The sequence below is a fragment of the Nerophis ophidion genome, linkage group LG04 (genome assembly GCF_033978795.1).
Source record: "Nerophis ophidion isolate RoL-2023_Sa linkage group LG04, RoL_Noph_v1.0, whole genome shotgun sequence".
In the NCBI taxonomy this organism is placed as follows: Eukaryota; Metazoa; Chordata; class Actinopteri; order Syngnathiformes; family Syngnathidae; genus Nerophis; species Nerophis ophidion.
In genome coordinates, this window is record NC_084614.1 from 8,155,019 (window position 1) to 8,176,041 (window position 21,023).

Sequence of the window (21,023 nt, forward strand, 5' to 3'; positions counted from 1 at the left end):
CCTTGTTGGGCTTGTGCTAGATCATGAAGGCATCCCTTTTTGCTGAGGACGAGGAAGAGGGCGACATGGTCTACGATCAGATGAAGATTTACTCTGACTTTTCCTCCCCTCGCCTCGTCGTACCGGGAACTCAAAGTCGACCCCCAGGTTTGAACTTTTGAACTGTACTTGATTGTGGTTATAGCAGGTCCATGTTTGAATTGTGATTCCTCTCCTCATAGCCAGCGGTCTTCTTCAGGCTCGTTTCTCCTCCGGCCTCCTCTCCCAGCTCCCGGATTCTAGCCGACCTGCTGCCTTGTCTCGGTCTTCTGAACATCCCCGCTCGTCACACTGGGCGAGGCCTGGTCCCTCCTTCCCTCTGCCCTCCAGACCCGCAGAGCCCCCAGTTAGAACTGTTGGGGTCCGACGGTTAGGAGGGCCTGTTCCCATTGAAAAGTCCATCACACAAGGAAAGGTTGGTCGTCGTCAAACACGCTTGGTGGCATTCTTGTGGGTACCGTCTTTTTTGGACCATAGGGCGCACTGCCGATGAGCGGGTCTATTTTCTTATATAAGGCGCATTAAAGGGGTCATATTATGATTTTCCCTGAATGTAAAACATTTCCTTGTGGTCTACATCAGTGTTTTTTAACCACAGTGTGGGATACAGTCTGGTGTGCTGTGGGAGATCATCTAATTTCACCTATTTGGGTTAAAAATATTTTTTGCAAACCAGTAATTATAGTCTGCAAATTATATGTTGTTGTTGAGTCTCGAGAGCTCGGCAGAGTAACCGTGTAATACTCTTCCATATTAGTAGGTGGCAGCCAATAGCTAATTGCTTTATAGACATGGGAAACAGTGGGGAGTAGGGTGCAGGTAAAAAGGTGTCTAATGCTTAAACCAAAAAGTCAGTGCCCCTAAGAAAAAGCATTGAAGCTTAGGGATGGCTATTCAGAACGAGACTAAAACTGAAATGGCTACAAAGTAAACAAAAACGGAATGCTGGACGACAGCAACGACTTACTGCAGTGCAAAGACGGCGTCCACAATGTACGTCTGAACATGACATGTCAATCAACAATGTCCCCACAAAGAAGGATAAAAACAATTGAAATATTCTTGATTGCTAAAACAAAGTAGATGCAGGAAATATCGCTCAAAAGAAGACATTAAAATTGCTACAGGAAAATACCCCCAAAAAAGAAAAAGCCACCAAAATAGAAGCGCAAAACAAGAACTAAAACACTAGAGCTATATTGATGCATGCTTTGTTATGTTTTAAAGTCGTATCCAACAATTGCGACAATTACTTTTTACTGTCAATTGAGTATTTTTTTTTTTTAATGATTCCTGTTGGTGGTGTGCCTCCGCATTTTTTCAACGCAAAAAATGTGCCTTGCCTCAAAAAAGGTAGAAAAACACTGGTCTACATAACATGTAATTGTGGTTCTTTGCTCGAAATGTTGCCTAGATGATGTTTTACACATCATGACAGTCTCTTCAGGATGCACCGTTTTGTGGGCGGTCTTATTTACGTGCCTCCACTTCCACACTGTCGTCGCCCCCTCATCTTTGTTGTGGCGGTGTACCGTGCAAGGACGGGAGTGGAAGAAGTTTCAAAAGATGGTGCTAACTGTTTTAATGACATTCAGACTTTACTTCAATCAATAATGGAGCAGCAGCACCTCAACAACACCCGTGAAAAAACGTCCAACCAGAATTCTCTAATAACTAAAGTTCCTTCGGTGAATAATGTAAACTCACTACACCAGTATGTTTTAGTGCTTTCATGGTGAGTTTACTGACAGATATAAGTAAGAACTTTACTTAATTTTAGAAATGGCAACAGCAGAGGATGATTGTCCCATAACAAGAAGATAGAGAAAAAGAAGACGCTTATGACTACGTTTTCGGCACGGACTACGATTGCGGACCCGCGCACATTTTCAGGAATTATGCAGATCCCAAATACACATCAGCAGATACTAGAAGGTAGGAATAGATGGTTTCGCATAATGATGCGAAACAAAACGCCAGATAATGTCTGCTAATGGTTGTCTTTATACACACACCATAATAACACTTGTATGTTTCATGCGCCGACCATCCATCAAGAGGTGCGGCTTCGAAACTAAAAACTTTTGACAGATTTTTGAGCGCCGTGTGTAATGTTCGTGAACATTCATACCAAAGACTATAAAAAAATATTGGGAGGCATTACCTCCCTGCTTGGCCCTCAGCATTAAGGGTTGGAATTGGGGGTTAAATCACCAAAAATGATTCCCGCGCGTGACCACCGCTGCTGCTCACTGCTCCCCTCACCTCCCGGGGGGGGGTGATGGGTCAAATGCAGAGAATAATTTCGCTACACCTAGTGTGTGTGTGTGACAATGATGGGTACTTTAACTTAATTTAAAGTTGTGGTTTTGTTTACTGGTGTATCTCTTATGTGTGACTGCCATCTGCTGGTCACACTTATCATTACACCATGTACCAAAACAAATTGCTTCGAAGTCAGTAAGCACAACCAGAATAATGCCTTACATAAGGCGTACCGAGTTATAAGGCGCACTGTTGATTTTTAGAGAAAATTTAAGTATTTAAGTGCGCCTTGTGGTCCGGAAAATCCGGAGAGTCTGCATTGTAGTGTGTGGTAGCTTCATGTGACGTGTCGCCGCAGGGAAGTTTGCTGATGGACGCTGGGCTGTTTGCGGGTCGGTCCTTTCGAGTGGGCTGGGGTCCGGGCTGGATGCTGGCGCACTGCGGCCACAGTCTGAGCTCGCCCCCTGGCAAGCAGCTCCACCAGCAAGACCTGATGGCCAAAATGGACTTCAGTTTCCTGCCAAAACCAGCAAGAAATAAACCGTACGACTCACAGTTTCGCCTCCTCTCCCCTGTTTAAAGCTTGCGAGGTCGTCGACACGGTGTCTGTGCTCTGTGGTCCTGCAGGCTGACTGAAAGCCCATACAAGGTGTTTCTGGAGCAGCTGGAGGCTCCAGGAGAGGACAGCCAAGAGGAGAGCCATGAAGTGCTGCAGCGCCCCCTGGAGATATGCCTGAAGCACAGCACCGTCAGCACAGAGGACTCCGCCTGCCCTTTTGTGCGGCCCCAAGCTGGCGTGGCAGCGTTGCACGACTACGCCGAGTGGATCACCGTGCTCAGCGACCAGCAAGGGGACACAGACCGTAAGTGAGGCGGGGTCAATCTTTATTTAGTTTATCTAATTGAAGTATTTAAATTATTAGTCCCTTCCAAAAAATGTCTCATTTGTAAACATGGGCATGTTTTCCAAGTGCAGATTTGTGACAAGTTAAAGTTCCTTTATTATTGTCCATTCTTCACACGTACAAGACATATACGTACCGAAATTACGTTTTCAGCACGGTCCAATTAAGAGCAGACATACATTACAGGGAGACGAGAAACAGGTGAATATTGGGAGAGTAAAAAAATATTCAGTCAAAGGCTGGACTCCTGCGACAGGGTCCAGACTGAGGCCAAGAGAAAAAAAACTCTTAGCCATAGCACACATAAACATGTTACATAGAATCAACAAAACTTGCAACAGAGGGGATAGTGGGAGCTACGGAGGGCCGGCTGCCGCTGTATAAGCGCTACTCAGCCGTCCATCGTCCCTAACGGGAATCAAGCTGTGGTGAAGGCGTGGGGCGGGGGCGGAGGGGTGCATATGCCCATTGTCCAGGGTGTAGTGATAGATAGATGGATGAATAGATAGTACTTTATTGATTCCTTCAGGAGAGTTCCCTCAGGAAAATTTAAATTCCAACAGCTGTGTACAGAATTGAGATCGAATTTAAAAGTGATGTGTCTATAGGCCTGGACCACCAATATCTACCATGATCGGTTTAAAATGTACACGATACCCGTCCCTAATTTGAATTCAGGTCCACAGCTCTGTTTTCCTTCCTTCAGCTCTGCTGGGGTACTGGTCCGAGGTCTGGACCCTGTGCGAGGCCCTCTGGGGCCAGCAACCACTGCCCTTGGAGTCGTTGAGCGAGTATCAGCAGCAGCTGGAGAGGCGGCGGACCTTCTCGGCCTGGCTGAGCCGTGGCACCGCCCACAGGGTGGAGGAGGAAGTGGCGCTGGCCCAGAAAGGTCGCCACACGGAGGCCGTCTTTAGCTACCTGACTGGAAACCGCATCAGCGAGGCGTGTCGACTTGCGCAGAAGGAAGGTGAATATTTTTTTTGTTTTTATTTGTATGCAATGGCGCGTGTTCGCATTTTGAGCTGTAAGAAACAAAGAATGGAGAAAGCTCATTTTACCTGAAAGAAAGACGGGTACAACACTAAAAATGTGGAATAGAAATATTCATATTTAGCGGAGGTACAAACATCGTGTTCACGTGTACGTTCTGGTGCCAGGAGACCACCGCTTGGCGCTGCTGCTGGCTCAGGCCGTGGGCTCCCAGTACAGCCGCGACCTGCTGGGCTTGCAGCTGGCCGACTGGAACCGCATGCAGACTGACAGCTACCTGACCGAAGAGCGACTGCGGATCTTCTCCCTGCTCGCCGGAAAGCCTGTACGCTATCATTACTCGGTTTTTATGCTCATCGAAAGTCCTGCCATTTCAGTCCTGATCTGTGTCCCAGCAGGTGTGGCAGACGTCCGACTCTGTGGTCAACGTGTGCTCGCAGTTGGACTGGAAGCGCTGCGTGGCCGTCCACCTCTGGTTCATGCTGCCTCCCACCGCCTCCGTGGCCAACGCCCTCGCCAAATATGAAGCCGCTTTCCAGGTGAGCCTCGCGTTTCCTGTGGGGGAGTCCTGTCCTCATCTGTATTTTGTGTCCCGTAGGGGTCGTGTGAGGGGGGCAAGTATGCATGTGCACCCCTGCCCCCTTACCTGGAGGGGGAACAGCCCGACATGGAGGAGGACGAAGAGGAGGAGGCGGAGCCAAAGCAGCCTCTATATGATGTCTGCTTCCATCTGCTCAGACTCTACAGTGACAGGTAAAGTGTTGAACAATTTCTCTTGTAGATCATTAGTTTGTCTAAGTTCATATATATATATATATATATATATATATATATATATATATATGTGTGTGAAGTGAATTATATTTATATAGCGCTTTTTCTCTAGTGACTCAAAGTGCTTTACAAAGTGAAACCCAATATCTGGCACTGGGAGCAGGTGGGTAAAGTGTCTTGCCCAGGGACACAACGGCAGTGACTAGGATGGCGGAAGCGGGAATCGAACCTGCAACCCTCAAGTTGCTAGCACGGCCGCTCTACCAACCGAGCTATACTGCTCGTGCGTGCGTGCGTGCGTGCGTGCGTGCGTGCGTGCGTGCGTGCGTGCGTGCGTGCGTGCGTGCGTGCGTGCGTGCGTGCGTGCGTGCGTGCGTGCGTGCGTGCGTGCGTGCGTGCGTGCGTGCGTGCGTGCGTGCGTGCGTGCGTGCGTGCGTGCGTGCGTGCGTGCGTGCGTGCGTATATATATACACACACCGTATTTTCCGCGCTATAAGCCGCCCCGTGTTATAAGCCGCACCTTCAATGAATGGCATATTTAAAAACTTTGTAAACCTATAAGCCGCACCGGGTCATAAGCCGCGCCCACGCTGCGCTAAAGGGAATATCAAAAAAACAGTCAGATAGGTCAGTCAAACTTTAATAATACAAACCTGTGTGCGAATGTGCAATCACAACAATAGTAACACTCAAAATATTGCAGAGCAATAGCAACATCAGTAACTCAACTTTGCTCGAACGTTAATGTCACAGCACACAAAATAAACATTTACAGCTCCCCTTCAGAAGTTATTCCTCATCCATAAATCCCTCGAATTTTTCTTGTTTGGTGTCTGAATTAAAAAATAAACATTTACAGCTCACCTTCAGAAGTTATTCCTCATCCATAAATCCCTCGAATTTTTCTTGTTTGGTGTCTGAATTAAAAAATTGGGCGAATACGGCATCCAAAATGGCGGGCTCCGTCTCGTCGAAGTCATCAGAGTCAGTGTCGCTGTTGCTGTCCGGCAGTTCCATGAATCCTGCCTTCCTGGCCGGATCTTTTATCAGCTATCTTGTTTTTACAATATGCGTTGAAAGTAGACAGCTTTTCTTGAAAGTCTTTTGGCAGTTGCTGTGAAATAGTAGTCCGTGTGCGGATGGAGAGATTGCGTCTTTTCATGAAGCGGAAACACCACCTTTAAAATCATCCAAGTGAAGTTCGCTTGCTGGCACTGTTGCCTTCATTGGAATAGTGATGGTACTGACACTTCTGCTTGCTGCTCTCTGCTCGAGTTTGTCCTCCAACTGTTGCCATCTTGCTTTGTTCCCTCAAACTCTGTGTTGTCTTCTTTACTTGGCGCAGGTCATCTTGTTGCTTCCTCCACCTGCGCACCATTGATTCATTTATGTTCAATTCTCTCGCTGCTTCTCTATTTCCGTGTTCTTCTGCGTGACTTATTTCCTTGAGTTTGAATTCTGCGTTGTACGCGTGTCTCTTAGTAGGTGCCATTTTGTGGTCGTCTTTACAGAAACACACAAATGAAATGAATCGGATTAGCCGCGCGCTTCTTCTTCTACGGGGGCGGGCGCTTACCTTGGCGGTTGCTTACCGTAGAAGAAGAAGCGCTTCCTCTTCTACGGGGGAAAAAAGATGGCGGCTGTTTACCGTAGTTGCGAAACCTAAACTCTATGAAAATAAATATTTATATTAATACATATATAAGGCGCACCGGGCTATAAGCCGCACTGTCATCTTTTGAGAACATTTTTGGTTTTTAGGTGCGGCTTATAGCGCGGAAAATACGGTATATACATATACACACATATATAATATATATACATATATGTGTGTGTGTATATATGTGTATATATATATATGGATTGAACTTTCACAGTATCATGTTAGACCCGCTCGACATCCATTGCTTTCGGTCCCCTAGAGGGGGGGGGTTGCCCACATCTGAGGTCCTCTCCAAGGTTTCTCATAGTCAGCATTGTCACTGGCGTCCCACTGGATGTGAATTCTCCCTGCCCACTGGGTGTGAGTTTTCCTTGCCCTTTTGTGGGTTCTTCCGAGGATGTTGTAGTCGTAATGATTTGTGCAGTCCTTTGAGACATTTGTGATTTGGGGCTATATAAATAAACATTGATTGATTGATTGATATATATATATATACACACTTATATAAATATGTGTATATATATATATATATATATATATATATATATATACACACACACACACACATATACATATATATATATATATATGTATATGTGTGTGTGTGTGTATATATATATATATATATATATATATATATATAATATGAGGGTTTTCTTCGGCACGGTCGCTAGCTTCTCTGTATTTCCTGTCCCCTTGTGTTCAATACCATGTGGGCAAGCAGGACGGTTTCCCACATGGTATTGAACACAAGGGGACAGGAAATACAGAGAAGCTAGCGACCGTGCCGAAGAAAACCCTCATATTATATATATATATATATATATTTGACACTTCACATTAGTTTTGGATGATACCACACATTTGGGTATCAATCCGATACCAAGTAGCTACAGGATCATACAATAAAATATACCACCAAATAAACCAATAATAATGTGGTTAAGAAATACTGATGTAAAGGGTAGGTGTCACGCTGTTTTTTATATATATATATATATATATATATATATATATATATATATATATATACACATATGAGGGTTTTCTTCGGCACGGTCGCTAGCTTCTCTGTATTTCCTGTCCCCTTGTGTTCAATACCATGTGGGAAACCGTCCTGCTTGCCCGTGTGTCACCCGCGTGGTCTTCTGGTGCAGACACTACGGCCTGCAGCAGCTCCTGGACCCTCTGAGCGTCACCTGGGACCGCCTGGACTTCCGCCTGAGCTGGCACCTGTGGAGCGTCCTGCAGGCGCTGCACTACCGCCACCTGAGCGACGCGCGCCAAGGACTGCTGCACGCCAGCTACGCCGCCCAGCTGGAGAGCGCCGGCCTTTGGCACCTGTCCGTCTTCATCCTGCTCCACATCCCCGACCACACGTAGGTTGTCCCCCCCATCCCCCGTCTTTGTTGCGGGTGTGTTGACGCTCTGGCGTCTTCCACAGGCAGCGAGAGCGGGCGGTGAGGGCCGTGCTGACCCTACACTGCCCCCTGGAGGAAACGGAAGAATCCCTCAGGAGGGAGCGCTTCCTGACCAGCAGACTACTGATCCCAGAGCAGTGGATCCACCAGGCCAAGAGCACCCGCGCTCACTATGAAGGGGACAAGCACCAGGAGGTGCTGCACCTGTACCGAGCTGGCCACTGGAGCCAGTGTCACCGGCTGCTCATGCAGCACCTGGCCTCAGGTACTACACCCACACCCACCCAGTCTGTGCCCTGAATGAACCCTCTGCACTCGTCTGACAGACTGCATCATCAACGACAACCACGACTACCTGCTGGAGTTCCTGGAGGGCCTGGCGCTCCCCAAGCACAGCACCACCATTCAGGACTGGGAGAGCGCGGGGAGAGTGTACCTGGACTACATCCGGGTCACCAAGACTCTGCGGGACATTCAGCAGGTCAGATTCTTACCACCGTGTGACCTTTCTGTACTCAATATGTCCAGATCCCCTTTAGAGGTTAATATTGGCCCTAACGTGTCTATCCACAGTGTGAAGCCGCCTCCTAAAATACTAATCCTCAACATCATGGTAGTTTCTTACTGCAGTAGGGTTGTCTCCATACCAATATTTTGACACCGGTACCAAAATGTATTTCCGTACTTTTTGACACTTCTCTACTTAAGAGACCACAAAAAATGTCACTATTGTCTTTATTTCAACAAAAAATGTTAGTGTACATGAAACATGTTTATTATTGTCATTTAGTCCTTAAATAAAGTAGTGGACATACTAGACAACTTGTCTTTTAGCAGTAAGTAAACAAACAGACTCCTAATTTGTCTGCAGCAACATATTGCGTCATTTATACACCTATTATGAGGGACAAACTGTACAAATCGATTATCAATCTACTTGTTCATTTACTGTTAATATCTGCTTATTTTCTCTTTTAACATGATCTATCTACACTTCTGTTCAAATGTAATAATCACTTATTCTTCTCTTCTTTGATACTTTACATTCATTTTTGATGATACCACACATTTGGGTATCAATCCGATACCAAGTAGTTACAGGATCATACAATAAAATATAACACCAAATAAACCAATAATAATGCGGTTAAGAAATACTGATGTAAAGGGTAGGTGTCACGCTGTTTTCTGTTTCAACATGATCTATCTACACTTCTGTTCAAATGTAATAATCACTTATTCTTCTCTTCTTTGACACTTTACATTAGTTTTGGATGATACCACACATTTAGGTGTCGATCTGATACCAAGTAGTTACAGGATCATACAATAAAATATAGGATCATACAATAAAATATACCACCAAATAAACCAATAATAATGTGGTTAAGAAATTCTGATGTAAAGGGTAGGTGTCGCGCTGTTTTCTGTTTCAACGTGATCTATCTACACTTCTGTTCAAATGTAATAATCACTTATTCTTCTCTTCTGTGACACTTTACATTAGTTTTGGATGATACCACACATTTAGGTGTCGATCTGATACCAAGTATACATTGGTCATATTCAAAGTCCTCATATGTCCAGGGACGTATTTACTGACTTTATAAACATAAGATGAATTTTAAAAAAAAAGGAAAACATTTTGACGATAAAAAATATCGATGTAATTGTAGTAGTATTGACAAGATACGCTCTTGTACTTGGTATCATTACAGTGGGTGTCAGGTGTAGATCCACCCATGGCGTTTGGTTACATTGTGACGGCGCTGAGCTAAAGTGGTGAGGCATGTTTTATCTATTCCTCGTCCTCCAGTGATAATGGTACTTGTAATAAACTTACTTTGTCGTCATGGAGACCGGGATTAGTGATTTAGAAGTAGCTAAAACACTGCGGATAGATGTTAGCCTCTTCCTGTTTCAGTGTTATAAGTTCACCTTTATCTTGACTTTTTACACCAAAATGCGTCCGTTCTCCCTTTTCTGTCTACACCCTGTGTCTGCTTGTAAGTACTCTGTGTGTGTGCGCTGCCCAACATGCTCCTCTGCTCCTAAAAGTGACGTCATGCCTGGGAACCGGTACTTTTCAAACAGTATAGTACCGTTTTTGATTGTTTAGTACCGCTATACCGTGCAACTCTACAAGGAAGTGCGTCTGTGTCCTTGTCCTCCTGGCGGCCCTGAAAGAATCCTAGTATTGGAGCTGTAATGAGAATCGAGTGAACCCTCTTTGTGACGTGGCAGATGGAGAGCGGCGGCGGTTACGAGCTGGAACGCCTGCACACCAAAGTCACGTCTTTGTGCGGCAGAATCGAGCTTCTGTCCTGCGGCGGCGCCAAAGAGCGCCTGGCCCAGTCAGGTGCGCCCACTTCCTTCACACGTGACCACACCTGTCCTTCCATGCTCACCTGGCTCCTCCCTCCCCCCCAGAGATGGCCAAGTGCGTGGCCAACATCCTGCGTGTGGTGCTGCGCCTGCAACAGGGCGACGGCCCCTCGCGGTCCCTCGGCGTGCCGCTGGCCCAGCTGGCGCCGCACATCACCCGCCTGCCCATGCCGGAGGACTACGCCCTGGAGGAGCTGCGAGGACTCACCCAGTCGTACCTGCGCCAGCTCATCGTCGGCCAGTGAACCACGGCGGCGCCCCCTTGTCCGTCGCAGCGTTCCGAGGCTCCTTCCTCTGGCGAAGACGTGCTGCTCTCGGGAGAAGCAAACAGGTCACCACGGCAACATGTCACATGACTGTTAGCTCACAGGAGCATGTGTGAGGAAGGACTAAAAGTGCTCTATTTTTGTATTATTATTTTTTTCCTTTGGGAGTGTTTGTAGTCACATAAAGAAGTCTTGTTGTCAGTGTACAGGAAGGAAGTGTCGACTAATGTTCTGGAAAGAGATGAAAGTTTTAAAGTCACGAGTAAAATCACTTTTGTACAGAAGCCCTTAAGTCAGGAAAGGTGATATTTTTGTTATCTTGACGCAGTGCATGTGAACCTTTTTAATAAAGTCTAGTGGAAATATCTCTCCATTCTTCTCTTTGCCAACATGTCAAATACATCAACAACTAAAGTGCCAACCCGGTTAGAGACATCCTTGTGGGAATAGTTATATTTGTCATTTTCATCCACACTTTTTTCTAGTGGTGACGTCACAGTGCCACTTACAGGCGGACTTATGTACTACATCATTTTGACTCATCTTGGGCTGAACTGGACGTGTCCCTAGTGCGCCTTTTAGAACTTTTTTTACAGCAGTATTTTTTGTGTACGGAGCATGTCTATATGTATATATACATATGTGTGTGTGTATATGTAAATATAGATATATATATAAATACATATGTGTGTATATGTACATGTGTAAATATATATATCTGCAATGAGGTGGCGACTTGTCCAGGGTGTACAGTGCCTTCCGCCCGATTGTAGCTGAGATAGGCACCAGCGACCCCAAAGGGAATAAGCGGTAGAAGATGGATGGATGGACATATGTGTATATAATATATATGTATACATACATATATATGTGTATATATACATACATATGTGTATATACAGTATATATATATATATATATATACATATACGTGTGTATATCTACATTAATGTGTCTATATAAATATATATGTATGTGTGGGTATATATATGTACATGTGTAAATATATATATATATATGTGTATATATATGTATATCTGCGATGAGTTGGCGACTTGTCCAGGGTGTACCCCGCCTTCTGCCCGGTTGTAGCTGAGATAGGCACCAGCGCCCCCCACGACCCCAAAGGGAATGAGCGGTAGGAAATGGATGGATGGATATATGTATGTGTATATACAGTGGGGCAAAAAAGTATTTAGTCAGCCAGCGATTGTGCAAGTTCTCCCACTTAAAATGATGACAGAGGTCTGTAATTTTCATCATAGGTACACTTCAACTGTGAGAGACAGAATGTGAAAAAAAAAATCCAGGAATTCACATTGTAGGAATTTTAAATAATTTATTTGTAAATGATGGTGGAAAATAAGTGTTTGGTCAACCATTCAAAGCTCTCACTGATGGAAGGAGGTTTTGGCTCAAAATCTCACGATACATGGCCCCATTCATTCTTTCCTTAACACGGATCAATCGTCCTGTCCCCTTAGCAGAAAAACAGCCCCAAAGCATGATGTTTCCTCCCTCATGCTTTGCAGTAGGTATGGTGTTATTGGGATGCAACTCAGTATTCTTCTTCCTCCAAACACGACTATCCATCCATCCATCCATCCATCCATTTCCTACCGCTTATTCCCCTTTTTGGAGTCGCGGGGGGCGCTGGCGCCTATCTCAGCTACAATCAGGCAGAGGTACACCCTGGACAAGTCGCCACCTCATCGCAGGGCCAACACAGATAGACAACATTCACACTCACATTCACACACTAGGGACCATTTAGTGTTGCCAATCAACCTATCCCCAGGTGCATGTCTTTGGAAGTGGGAGGAAGCCGGAGTACCCGGAGGGAACCCACGCATTCACGGGGAGAACATGCAAACTCCACACAGAAAGATCCCGAGCCTGGATTTGAACCCAGCATTGCAGGACCTTCGTATTGTGAGGCAGACGCACTAACCCCTCTTCCACCGTGAAGCCCCGTGTGTGTGTGTGTATATATTTATATATATATATATATGTATATATAAATATATATATATATATATTTATGTATATATAAATATATATATATATGTGTGTGTATATATATACATGTGTGTATATATATATAATATATATATATATATATATAATGTGTATACATATATATAGATATGTATATATGTGTATATATATATGTGTATATATATATATACATACACTTGTGTGTGTATATATATATATATATATATATATACATACACTTGTGTGTGTATATATATATATATATATACACTTGTGTGTATATATATATATATATATGTATATATGTGTATATATATGTATATATGTGTGCGTGCGTGTGTATATATATATATATATATATATATTATATATAATGGGGCGGCATAGCTCGGTTGGTAGAGTGGCCGTACCAGCAACTATTAGGGCTGCAGGTTTGATTCCCGCTTCTGCCATCCTAGTCACTGCCGTTGTGTCCTTGGGTAAGACACTTTACCCTCTTCTTGCTCCCAGTGCCAACCACACTGTTTTAAATGTAACTTAGATATTGGGTCTCATCCACTATGTAAAGCACTTTGAGTCACTAAAGAAAAGCGCTATATAAATGAAAGGAAGAAAAAATATATATATGTATGTGTATATTCATTTTTTTCTTGTACACAAATGTAATCGACGATTCCTGGCTCAGTAAAGTATGGTGAGGTAGAACAAAATATAATTAAATAGAGTGGGGTTTGAACCCAGTACCTTGCATTCCAAGTCAGCAGTCTTAACCCCTGGTGTATCCTGGGTCTTGTGAGGACATTTTTTTTTCTTACACAAATGTAGTCGAGGATTCCTGGCTCAGCAAAGTATGGTGAGGTAGAACAAAATATAATTAAATAGAGTGGGGTTTGAACCCAGTACCTTGCATTCCGAGTCAGCAGTCTTAACCCCTGGTCTATCTTGGGTTTTGTGGAGTGAGGATTGTGTTCCATACACAAATGTAACCAAGGACTCCTGGCTCAGTAAAGTAGGATGCGTTACAACAAAATACCATCAATTTGAGTGGGATTTGAACCTAGTACCTTTCTTTCCGAGTCAACAGTCTTAACCCCTGGTTTATCCTTGGTCTTGTGAAGATAGGATTGTGTTCGATAAACAAATGTAATCAAGGAGTCCTGGCTCAGTAAAGTATGACAGACGTGAAACAAATTATTGTCAGAATCCAATTTCAACATGTTCCAGCATAGCTCAATGGTTAGGGATGCTCCCTCTCATGCAGTACAACTGGGTTCAAATCCATCACTTGGAAGGTCTTGTTTTTGTTTCTGCCCGATCATAGTTAGCTGATTACATTTGTATGTGAGCAAAAACCAAATTTTCGTGGGACCCAGAATATCTCAATGGTCAACACTGTGGGCTCCTAATACAGGGGTACTGAGTTCAAACCCCGCTCATGGACTCAGTAATTTGTCTGTATGGCGTCAAAACAACATACATTGTGGGCTGTTTCTTCTCCCCCACATAGAGTAATGTTATGTTAAAAATTAAGTCAACACTAAAGATAATAATAATAATCAAAAATAAATTGTCAAAGAGTCAATGATGACACCCCAGGGGTTACCTGTGGGTGGGTGTGTGTGCGTGTGAGAATGAATGAGTGTGTGCGAGTGAGTGTAATCCCTGAGGTGGGTGGGAATAGGAGTATAAAATAAATAAAGAGCGTTGACCAATGAGCTCTACTGGGTACAATTAAAATAAAATAGGTTAATTGGATAAAAAAAAAGTTAATTCAATAATTATTTTAACTTTACATAGGAGAGGTGACAAAGCCACAATATATGTAACCTTGAAGCCTCCAGCCAGTTTTGTAAACTACATGTCAGCCCAACCAGGAATTGAACCCAGCACCCTTGATCTTCAGTGAGCAGCCTTAACCACTGGGCTATCCTGGGTCTCGTTAAGCAAAGATTTTTTTTTATACACTATTGTAATTTAGGACTCCTGGCTCAGTAAAGTATAATGAGGTAGAACAAAACTCCAGTAACCAGAGTGGGGTTGAACCCAGTGTTCCATACACAAATGTAATCAAAGAATCATGGCTCAGTAAAGTATGATGTGATAGAGCAAAACACCGTCAACTAGAGTGGAGTATGAACCCAATACCTTTCATTCCGAGTCAGTAGTCTTAACCCCTGGTCTACCCTGGGTCTTGGGAACCATGGATTTTTTTCATACACAAATGTAATCAAAGACTGATGAGTTACAACAAAACACCATTAACTTGAGTGGGATTTGAACCTGTAGCTTTCAATCCAAGCCAACAGTCTTAACCACTGGCCTATCCTGGGTCTTGTGGAGAATAGATTTTTTTTCATACACAAATGTAATCGAAGACTCCTGGGTCAGTAAAGTATGATGAATTAAAACAACATACCATCAACTTGAGTGGGGTTTGAACCCAATACCTTTAATACCAAGTCAGCAGTCTTAAACCCTGGTCTACCCTGGGTCTTGAGAAATACTGATTTTTTTCATACACAAATGTAATCGAGGACTCCTGGCTCAGTAAAGTATGATGAGTTACAAAAAAATACCATCAACTTGTGTGGGATTTGAACCAAGTACCTTTCATTCCTAGTCAACAGTCTTGACCCCTGGTCTATCCTGGGTTTTGAGAAGATAGGATTGTGTTCTATAAACAAATGTAATCAAGGACTCCGGGCTCAGTAAAGTATGACAGACGTGAAACAAATGATTGTCAAAATCCTATTTCAACAGGGTCCAGGATAGCTCAATGGCTAAGACTGCTGCCTCTCATGCAGTACAACTGGGTTCGAATCCATAACTTGGAAGATCTTGTTTTTGTTTCGCCTCGATCATAGTTCACTGATTACATTTGTATATGAGGGAAAACTAAACCCTCATGGGACCCAGGATAGCTCAATGGTCAACACTGTGGGTTCTTAATACAGGGGTACTGAGTTCAAACCCCGCATGGAATCAGTAATTTGTCTGTATGGCATCAAAACGACATACATTGTGGGCTGTTTCTTCTCCCCCACACAGAGTAATGTTATGTTAAAAATTAAGTCAACACTAAAGATAATAATAATCAAAAATAAATACTCAAATAGTCACTGATGACACCTCAGGGGTTACCTGTGGGTGTTGGTGTGTGTTGGTGTGTGTGTGTGGGAGTGAGTGTAATCCCTGAGGTGGGTGGGAATAGGAGTAAAAAGTAAATAAAGAGCGTTGACCAATGAGCTCTCCTGGGTACAATTAAAATAAAATAGGTTAATTGGATAAAAAAAAAAAAAAAGGTAATTTAATAATAATTTTAACATTACATAGGAGACACAGTCACAATATATTTCACCTTAAACCCTCCAGCCAGTTTGGCAAATTACATGTTAACCCAAACAGGATTCGAACCCAGCACTCTTGAATCAGAGTAAAGAGTCTTAACCACTGGACTATCATGGGCCTTGTTAATCGTAGATTTTTTTATATACACTATTGTAATTTAGGACTCCTGGGTCAGTAAAGTATGATGAGGTAGAACAAAATAACAGTAACCAGAGCGGGATTTGAACCCAGTACCTTTCATTCCCAGTCAGCAGTATTATCCCCTAGTCTATCCTGGGACTTATGAAAGACAGATTGTGTTCCATACACAAATGTAATCAAGGACTCCTGGCTCAGTAAAGTATGAAGAGATTGAGCAAAATACCATCAACCAGAGTGGGGTTTGAACCCAGTATTTTTCATTTGGAGCCAGCAGTCTTAACTACTGGGCTATCCTGGGTCTTGGAAAGAAAGTTTTTTTTTTCATACAAAAATGTTATCAAGGACTCCTGGCTCAGTAAAGTATGATGGGTTACAACAAAATAGCCTTAACTTGAATGGGATTTGAACCAGTACCTTTCATTTCCAGTCAACAGTCTTTACCACTGAGCTATCCTTGGACTTGTGAAGTGTAGAGTTTTTTCCATTTCTTTCCTGCAGAGATGAACTGACAGAGGCAGAGGCATTATGAAGCGTAGCAGCTTGTTAAGACTTTGGATTAACACCAAATGATAATATAAATACATTTAATAAAGTCAAATACAAAGAAGTATCCTACACTTCTATTTTGTAAAGTAAATGTGAACAGCCGATATGGGCATCTACATCAACTATATGATTTGCCTGACAAGCTGGACAGGACAAAAAACAAACAAAAAAACAAAAACACACAAACATAAAAACAAAACAAAAAAACCTTTAGTTCAGGCGGTGGGTCTTTGTTGTTAACAAAGCGCTGCGGGAAACCCTCGTATATATATATATATATATATATATATAAACACATATACACACACGCACACACACATATATGTGTATATATATATATATATATATATATATATATATAATATGTATATGTGTCTATATATATATGTGTGTGTGTGTATATATATATATATGTATGTGTTTATAAATGTGTATATATACACATATATACACATTCTATATACACGTATATATACACACACACACACACATATATATACATATATGTGTATATATAAGTATATATATATATATGTATATGTATGTATATATATATATATGTATATATGTTAACATATGTATGTACATATATATGTATATGTATATATATATATGTATATGTATATATGTTAACATATGTATGTACATATATATGTATATATATATATATATATATATATATATATATATATATATATATATATATATATATATATATATATATATGTATATGTATATATATGTATATATATATATATTTAGTGGTATATAGTGGAGTGGTTAGGATTCGGCGCCCTCACTGCCACGGCCCGGGTAAGATTCCCGGTCAACAAACTAAATTTTTTACCATGAATTGATTTACGTGGTTCCTGTTGAAAAACTTATTGGGGTGTTGCTATTTAGTGGTCAATTGTACGGAATATGTACTGTACTGTGCAATCTACTCATAAAGTCTCAATCAATCAATCAATCAATCAATATATATATATAAATATGTTCTCCATATATGCTAAATTACAAAATATATATGGTCCATATTTACAAAGTTATGAATTTGATGGTCCATATATGCTAAATGATCAAATATAGTCTTCCTCATCGGTGCCGGGAGACGCATGCGCAATGTCAGGTCAATTTTACGGCGGAGCTTCTGCGACGTCACACGTCGCCATCTTTTAAATTATTTTTTTGTATTAAAAAACAAAAAGGATATTTAATGAAAAAAAAAGCAATCATAAACATAAAAATAGAAATGTAGATTTAAAAAAAAAAATAAATCGAATCATTTATAGGCTCCCGAGCATGTGCACGCATGCGCAACGGTGCTAAACGTGTTTGCCGGTGGAAATGAGGCACCGGCTGGAGATTTAGCTGACTTGGACCCTGGAGCCGCAGGTCATCACTTCAAGTATATTCTTGGCATTCTGACCAGTAAGTATGGAGGCAGTCACAGCGGGATGAGCAAGTTCACATGGAACTAAGTGAGGAACTACGTTGTTTACACGCCGCACCAAATTGGATTTTACCCCCTCAAGTGATTCAGATCCGTTTTTTATTTTATTTCTGCAAGTATAAACGCTGCGAAGTGCTTCAAATCTGGTCTGTACGCATCGGTAGGATATTAAAGGTCTACTGAAATGAGATGTTCTTATTTAAAGGGGGATAGCAGGTCCATTCTGTGTGTCATACTTGATCATTTCGCCATATTGCCATATTTTGGCTGAAAGGATTTAGTAGAGAACATCCACGATAAAGTTTGCAACTTTTGGTCGCTAATAAAAAAGCCTTGCCTGTAGCGGAAGTAGCAGACGATGTGTGCGTGACGTCACGGGTTGTGGAGCTCCTAACATCCTCACATTGTTTACAATCATGGCCACCAGCAGCGAGAGCAATTCGGACCGAGAAAGCGACGATTTCCCCATTAATTTGAGCGAGGATGAAAGATTCGTGGATGAGGATAGTGAGAGTGAAAGAAACAAAAAAGACGAGGACAGTGGGAGTGATTCAGATGTTATTAGACACATTTACTAGGATAATTCTGGAAAATCCCTTATCTGCTTATTGTGTTTTAGTGAGATTATAAAGTCATACCTGAAAGTCGGAGGGGTGTGGTGACCGCCAGTGTCTCTGAGGGAAGCCACGGAGGAGCCAAGAAAGTCGCAGCTGCCTCTTTGACAGCTGCTGCAGGAGGAACGACACAAGCTCCGCTCATGTTTACCGTAACAGCCGACTTATTACCACAATTTTCTCACCGAAACCTGCCGGTTGACATGTGGTAGAGAACCATGTTCGCTTGACCGCTTTGTTCCATATTAAAGCTTCACAAAAAACGAAGAAACACAGGCTGTGTTTGTGTTGCTATCCACCAACATCTTTCTTCTTTGATGTCTCCATTATTAATTGAAAAAAATTGCAAAAGATTCAGCAACACAGATGTCCAGAATACCGTGTAATTATGCGATGAAAACAGACTACTTTTAGCCATGATCGGTGCTGGGCGAACATGTCCGCTACCACTGGTGACCTCACGCGCACGCGTCATCATTTTGCGACGTTTTCAACAAGAAATTCCGCGGGAAATTTAAAATTGCAGTTTAGTAAACTAAAAAGGTATTAGCATGTGTTGCAATGTTAATATTTCATCATTGATATATAAACTATCAGACTGCGTGGTCGCTAGTAGTGGCTTTCAGTAGGACTTTAAGACGACCGAATGAATAATATGTAGCTATATGTATTTTGCTTCCGAAGAAAATAACGTTTTTTGAAAGACCAGAATTGACGTTGTGGTGTAAAATAAAGCTCACGTAGATCCACGCTCGGATTCAGGAGGAACAGTGCGGTTTTCGTCCTGGTCGTGGAACTGTGGACCAGCTCTATACTCTCGGCAGGGTTCTTGAGGGTGCATGGGAGTTTGGCCAACCAGTCTACATGTGCTTTGTGGACTTGGAGAAGGCATTGGACCGTGTCCCTCGGGAAGTCCTGTGAGGAGTGTCGGACTGTCTTATTGTGGCGGTCCCGCTCCCTGTAGGATCAGTGCCAGAGCTTGTTCCGCATTGCCGGCAGTAAGTCGGACACGTTTCCAGTGAGGGTTGGAATCCGCCAAGGCTGCCCTTTGTGTTCATAACTTTTATGGACAGAATTTCTAGGCGCAGTCAAGGCGTTGAGGGGTTCCGGTTTGGTGACCGCAGGATTAGGTCTCTGCTTTTTGCAGATGATGTGGTCCTGATGGCTTCATCTGACCGGGATCTTCAGCTCTCGCTGGATCGGTTCGCAGCCGAGTGTGAAGCGACCGGAATGAGAATCAGCACCTCCATGGTTCTCGCCCGGAAAAGGGTGGCATGCCGTCTACGGGTTGGGGAGGAGACCCTGCCCCAAGTGGAGGAGTTCAAGTACCTAGGAGTCTTGTTCACGAGTGGGGTAAGAGTGGATCGTGAGATCGACAGGCGGATCGGTGCGGCGTCTTCAGTAATGCGGACGTTGTACCGATCCGTTGTGGTGAAGAAGGAGCTGAGCCGGAAGGCAAAGCTCTCAATTTACCGGTCGATCTACGTTCCCGTCCTCACCTATGGTCATGAGCTTTGGGTCATGACCGAAAGGATAAGATCACGGGTACAAGCGGCCGAAATGAGTTTCCAGGTCTCTCCCTTAGAGATAGAGTGAGAAGCTCTGCCATCCGGGAGGAACTCAAAGTAAAGCCGCTGCTCCTCCACATGGAGAGGAGCCAGATGAGGTGGTTCGGGCATCTGGTCAGGATGCCACCCGAACGCCTCCCTAGGGAGGTGTTTAGGGCACGTCCAACCGGTAGGAGGCCACGGGGAAGACCCAGGACACGTTGGGAAGACTATGTCTCCCGGCTGGCCTGGGAACGCCTCGGGATCCCCCGGGAAGAGCTAGACGAAGTGGCTGGGGAGAGGGAAGTCTGGGTTTCCCTGCTTAGGCTGTTGCCCCCGCGACCCGACCTCGGATAAGCGGAAGAAGATGGATGGATGGATAGATCCACGCTTGTGTCCATGCCTCCTCTACATATACAACCATGAAAAGATTACAACCCTTCCACATATATTGCAGCATATAAGCCCATTCACACACTATTAAATATATATAACAAACATAAAATTTTTTGGAAAATTCGGGGCGGGACATGGATAAATATTCATGCTTTTTCCCCGTATCCATTTCAGGTGGGTGCTGTTGCATGTCTGGCAATTTACAAAAGAGTGATGAAGTGTTGCTATATACATACATACATATATATATATATATATATATATATATATAT

At 43.1% G+C, this 21,023-nt stretch overlaps 1 protein-coding gene across 5 annotated transcripts in view; it reads left to right on the forward strand.

Annotated features, from left to right (window-relative positions):
- Positions 1-11,075, forward strand: part of nup98 (nucleoporin 98 and 96 precursor) — a 40,265-nt gene extending 29,190 nt beyond the window's left edge. For all 5 annotated transcript variants that reach the window (XM_061896910.1, XM_061896911.1, XM_061896912.1 and 2 more), the window contains 13 exons: positions 21-147; positions 222-454; positions 2,663-2,847; positions 2,932-3,167; positions 3,916-4,176; positions 4,367-4,524; positions 4,598-4,738; positions 4,798-4,952; positions 7,794-8,015; positions 8,081-8,322; positions 8,384-8,538; positions 10,302-10,416; positions 10,488-11,075. In XM_061896910.1, coding sequence (XP_061752894.1) covers positions 21-147; positions 222-454; positions 2,663-2,847; positions 2,932-3,167; positions 3,916-4,176; positions 4,367-4,524; positions 4,598-4,738; positions 4,798-4,952; positions 7,794-8,015; positions 8,081-8,322; positions 8,384-8,538; positions 10,302-10,416; positions 10,488-10,687 — 2,430 coding nt within the window. In that variant the 3' untranslated portion in view covers positions 10,688-11,075. The remainder of the gene's footprint in view (positions 1-20; positions 148-221; positions 455-2,662; positions 2,848-2,931; positions 3,168-3,915; positions 4,177-4,366; positions 4,525-4,597; positions 4,739-4,797; positions 4,953-7,793; positions 8,016-8,080; positions 8,323-8,383; positions 8,539-10,301; positions 10,417-10,487) is intronic.
- The last annotated feature ends 9,948 nt before the right edge of the window (positions 11,076-21,023 follow it).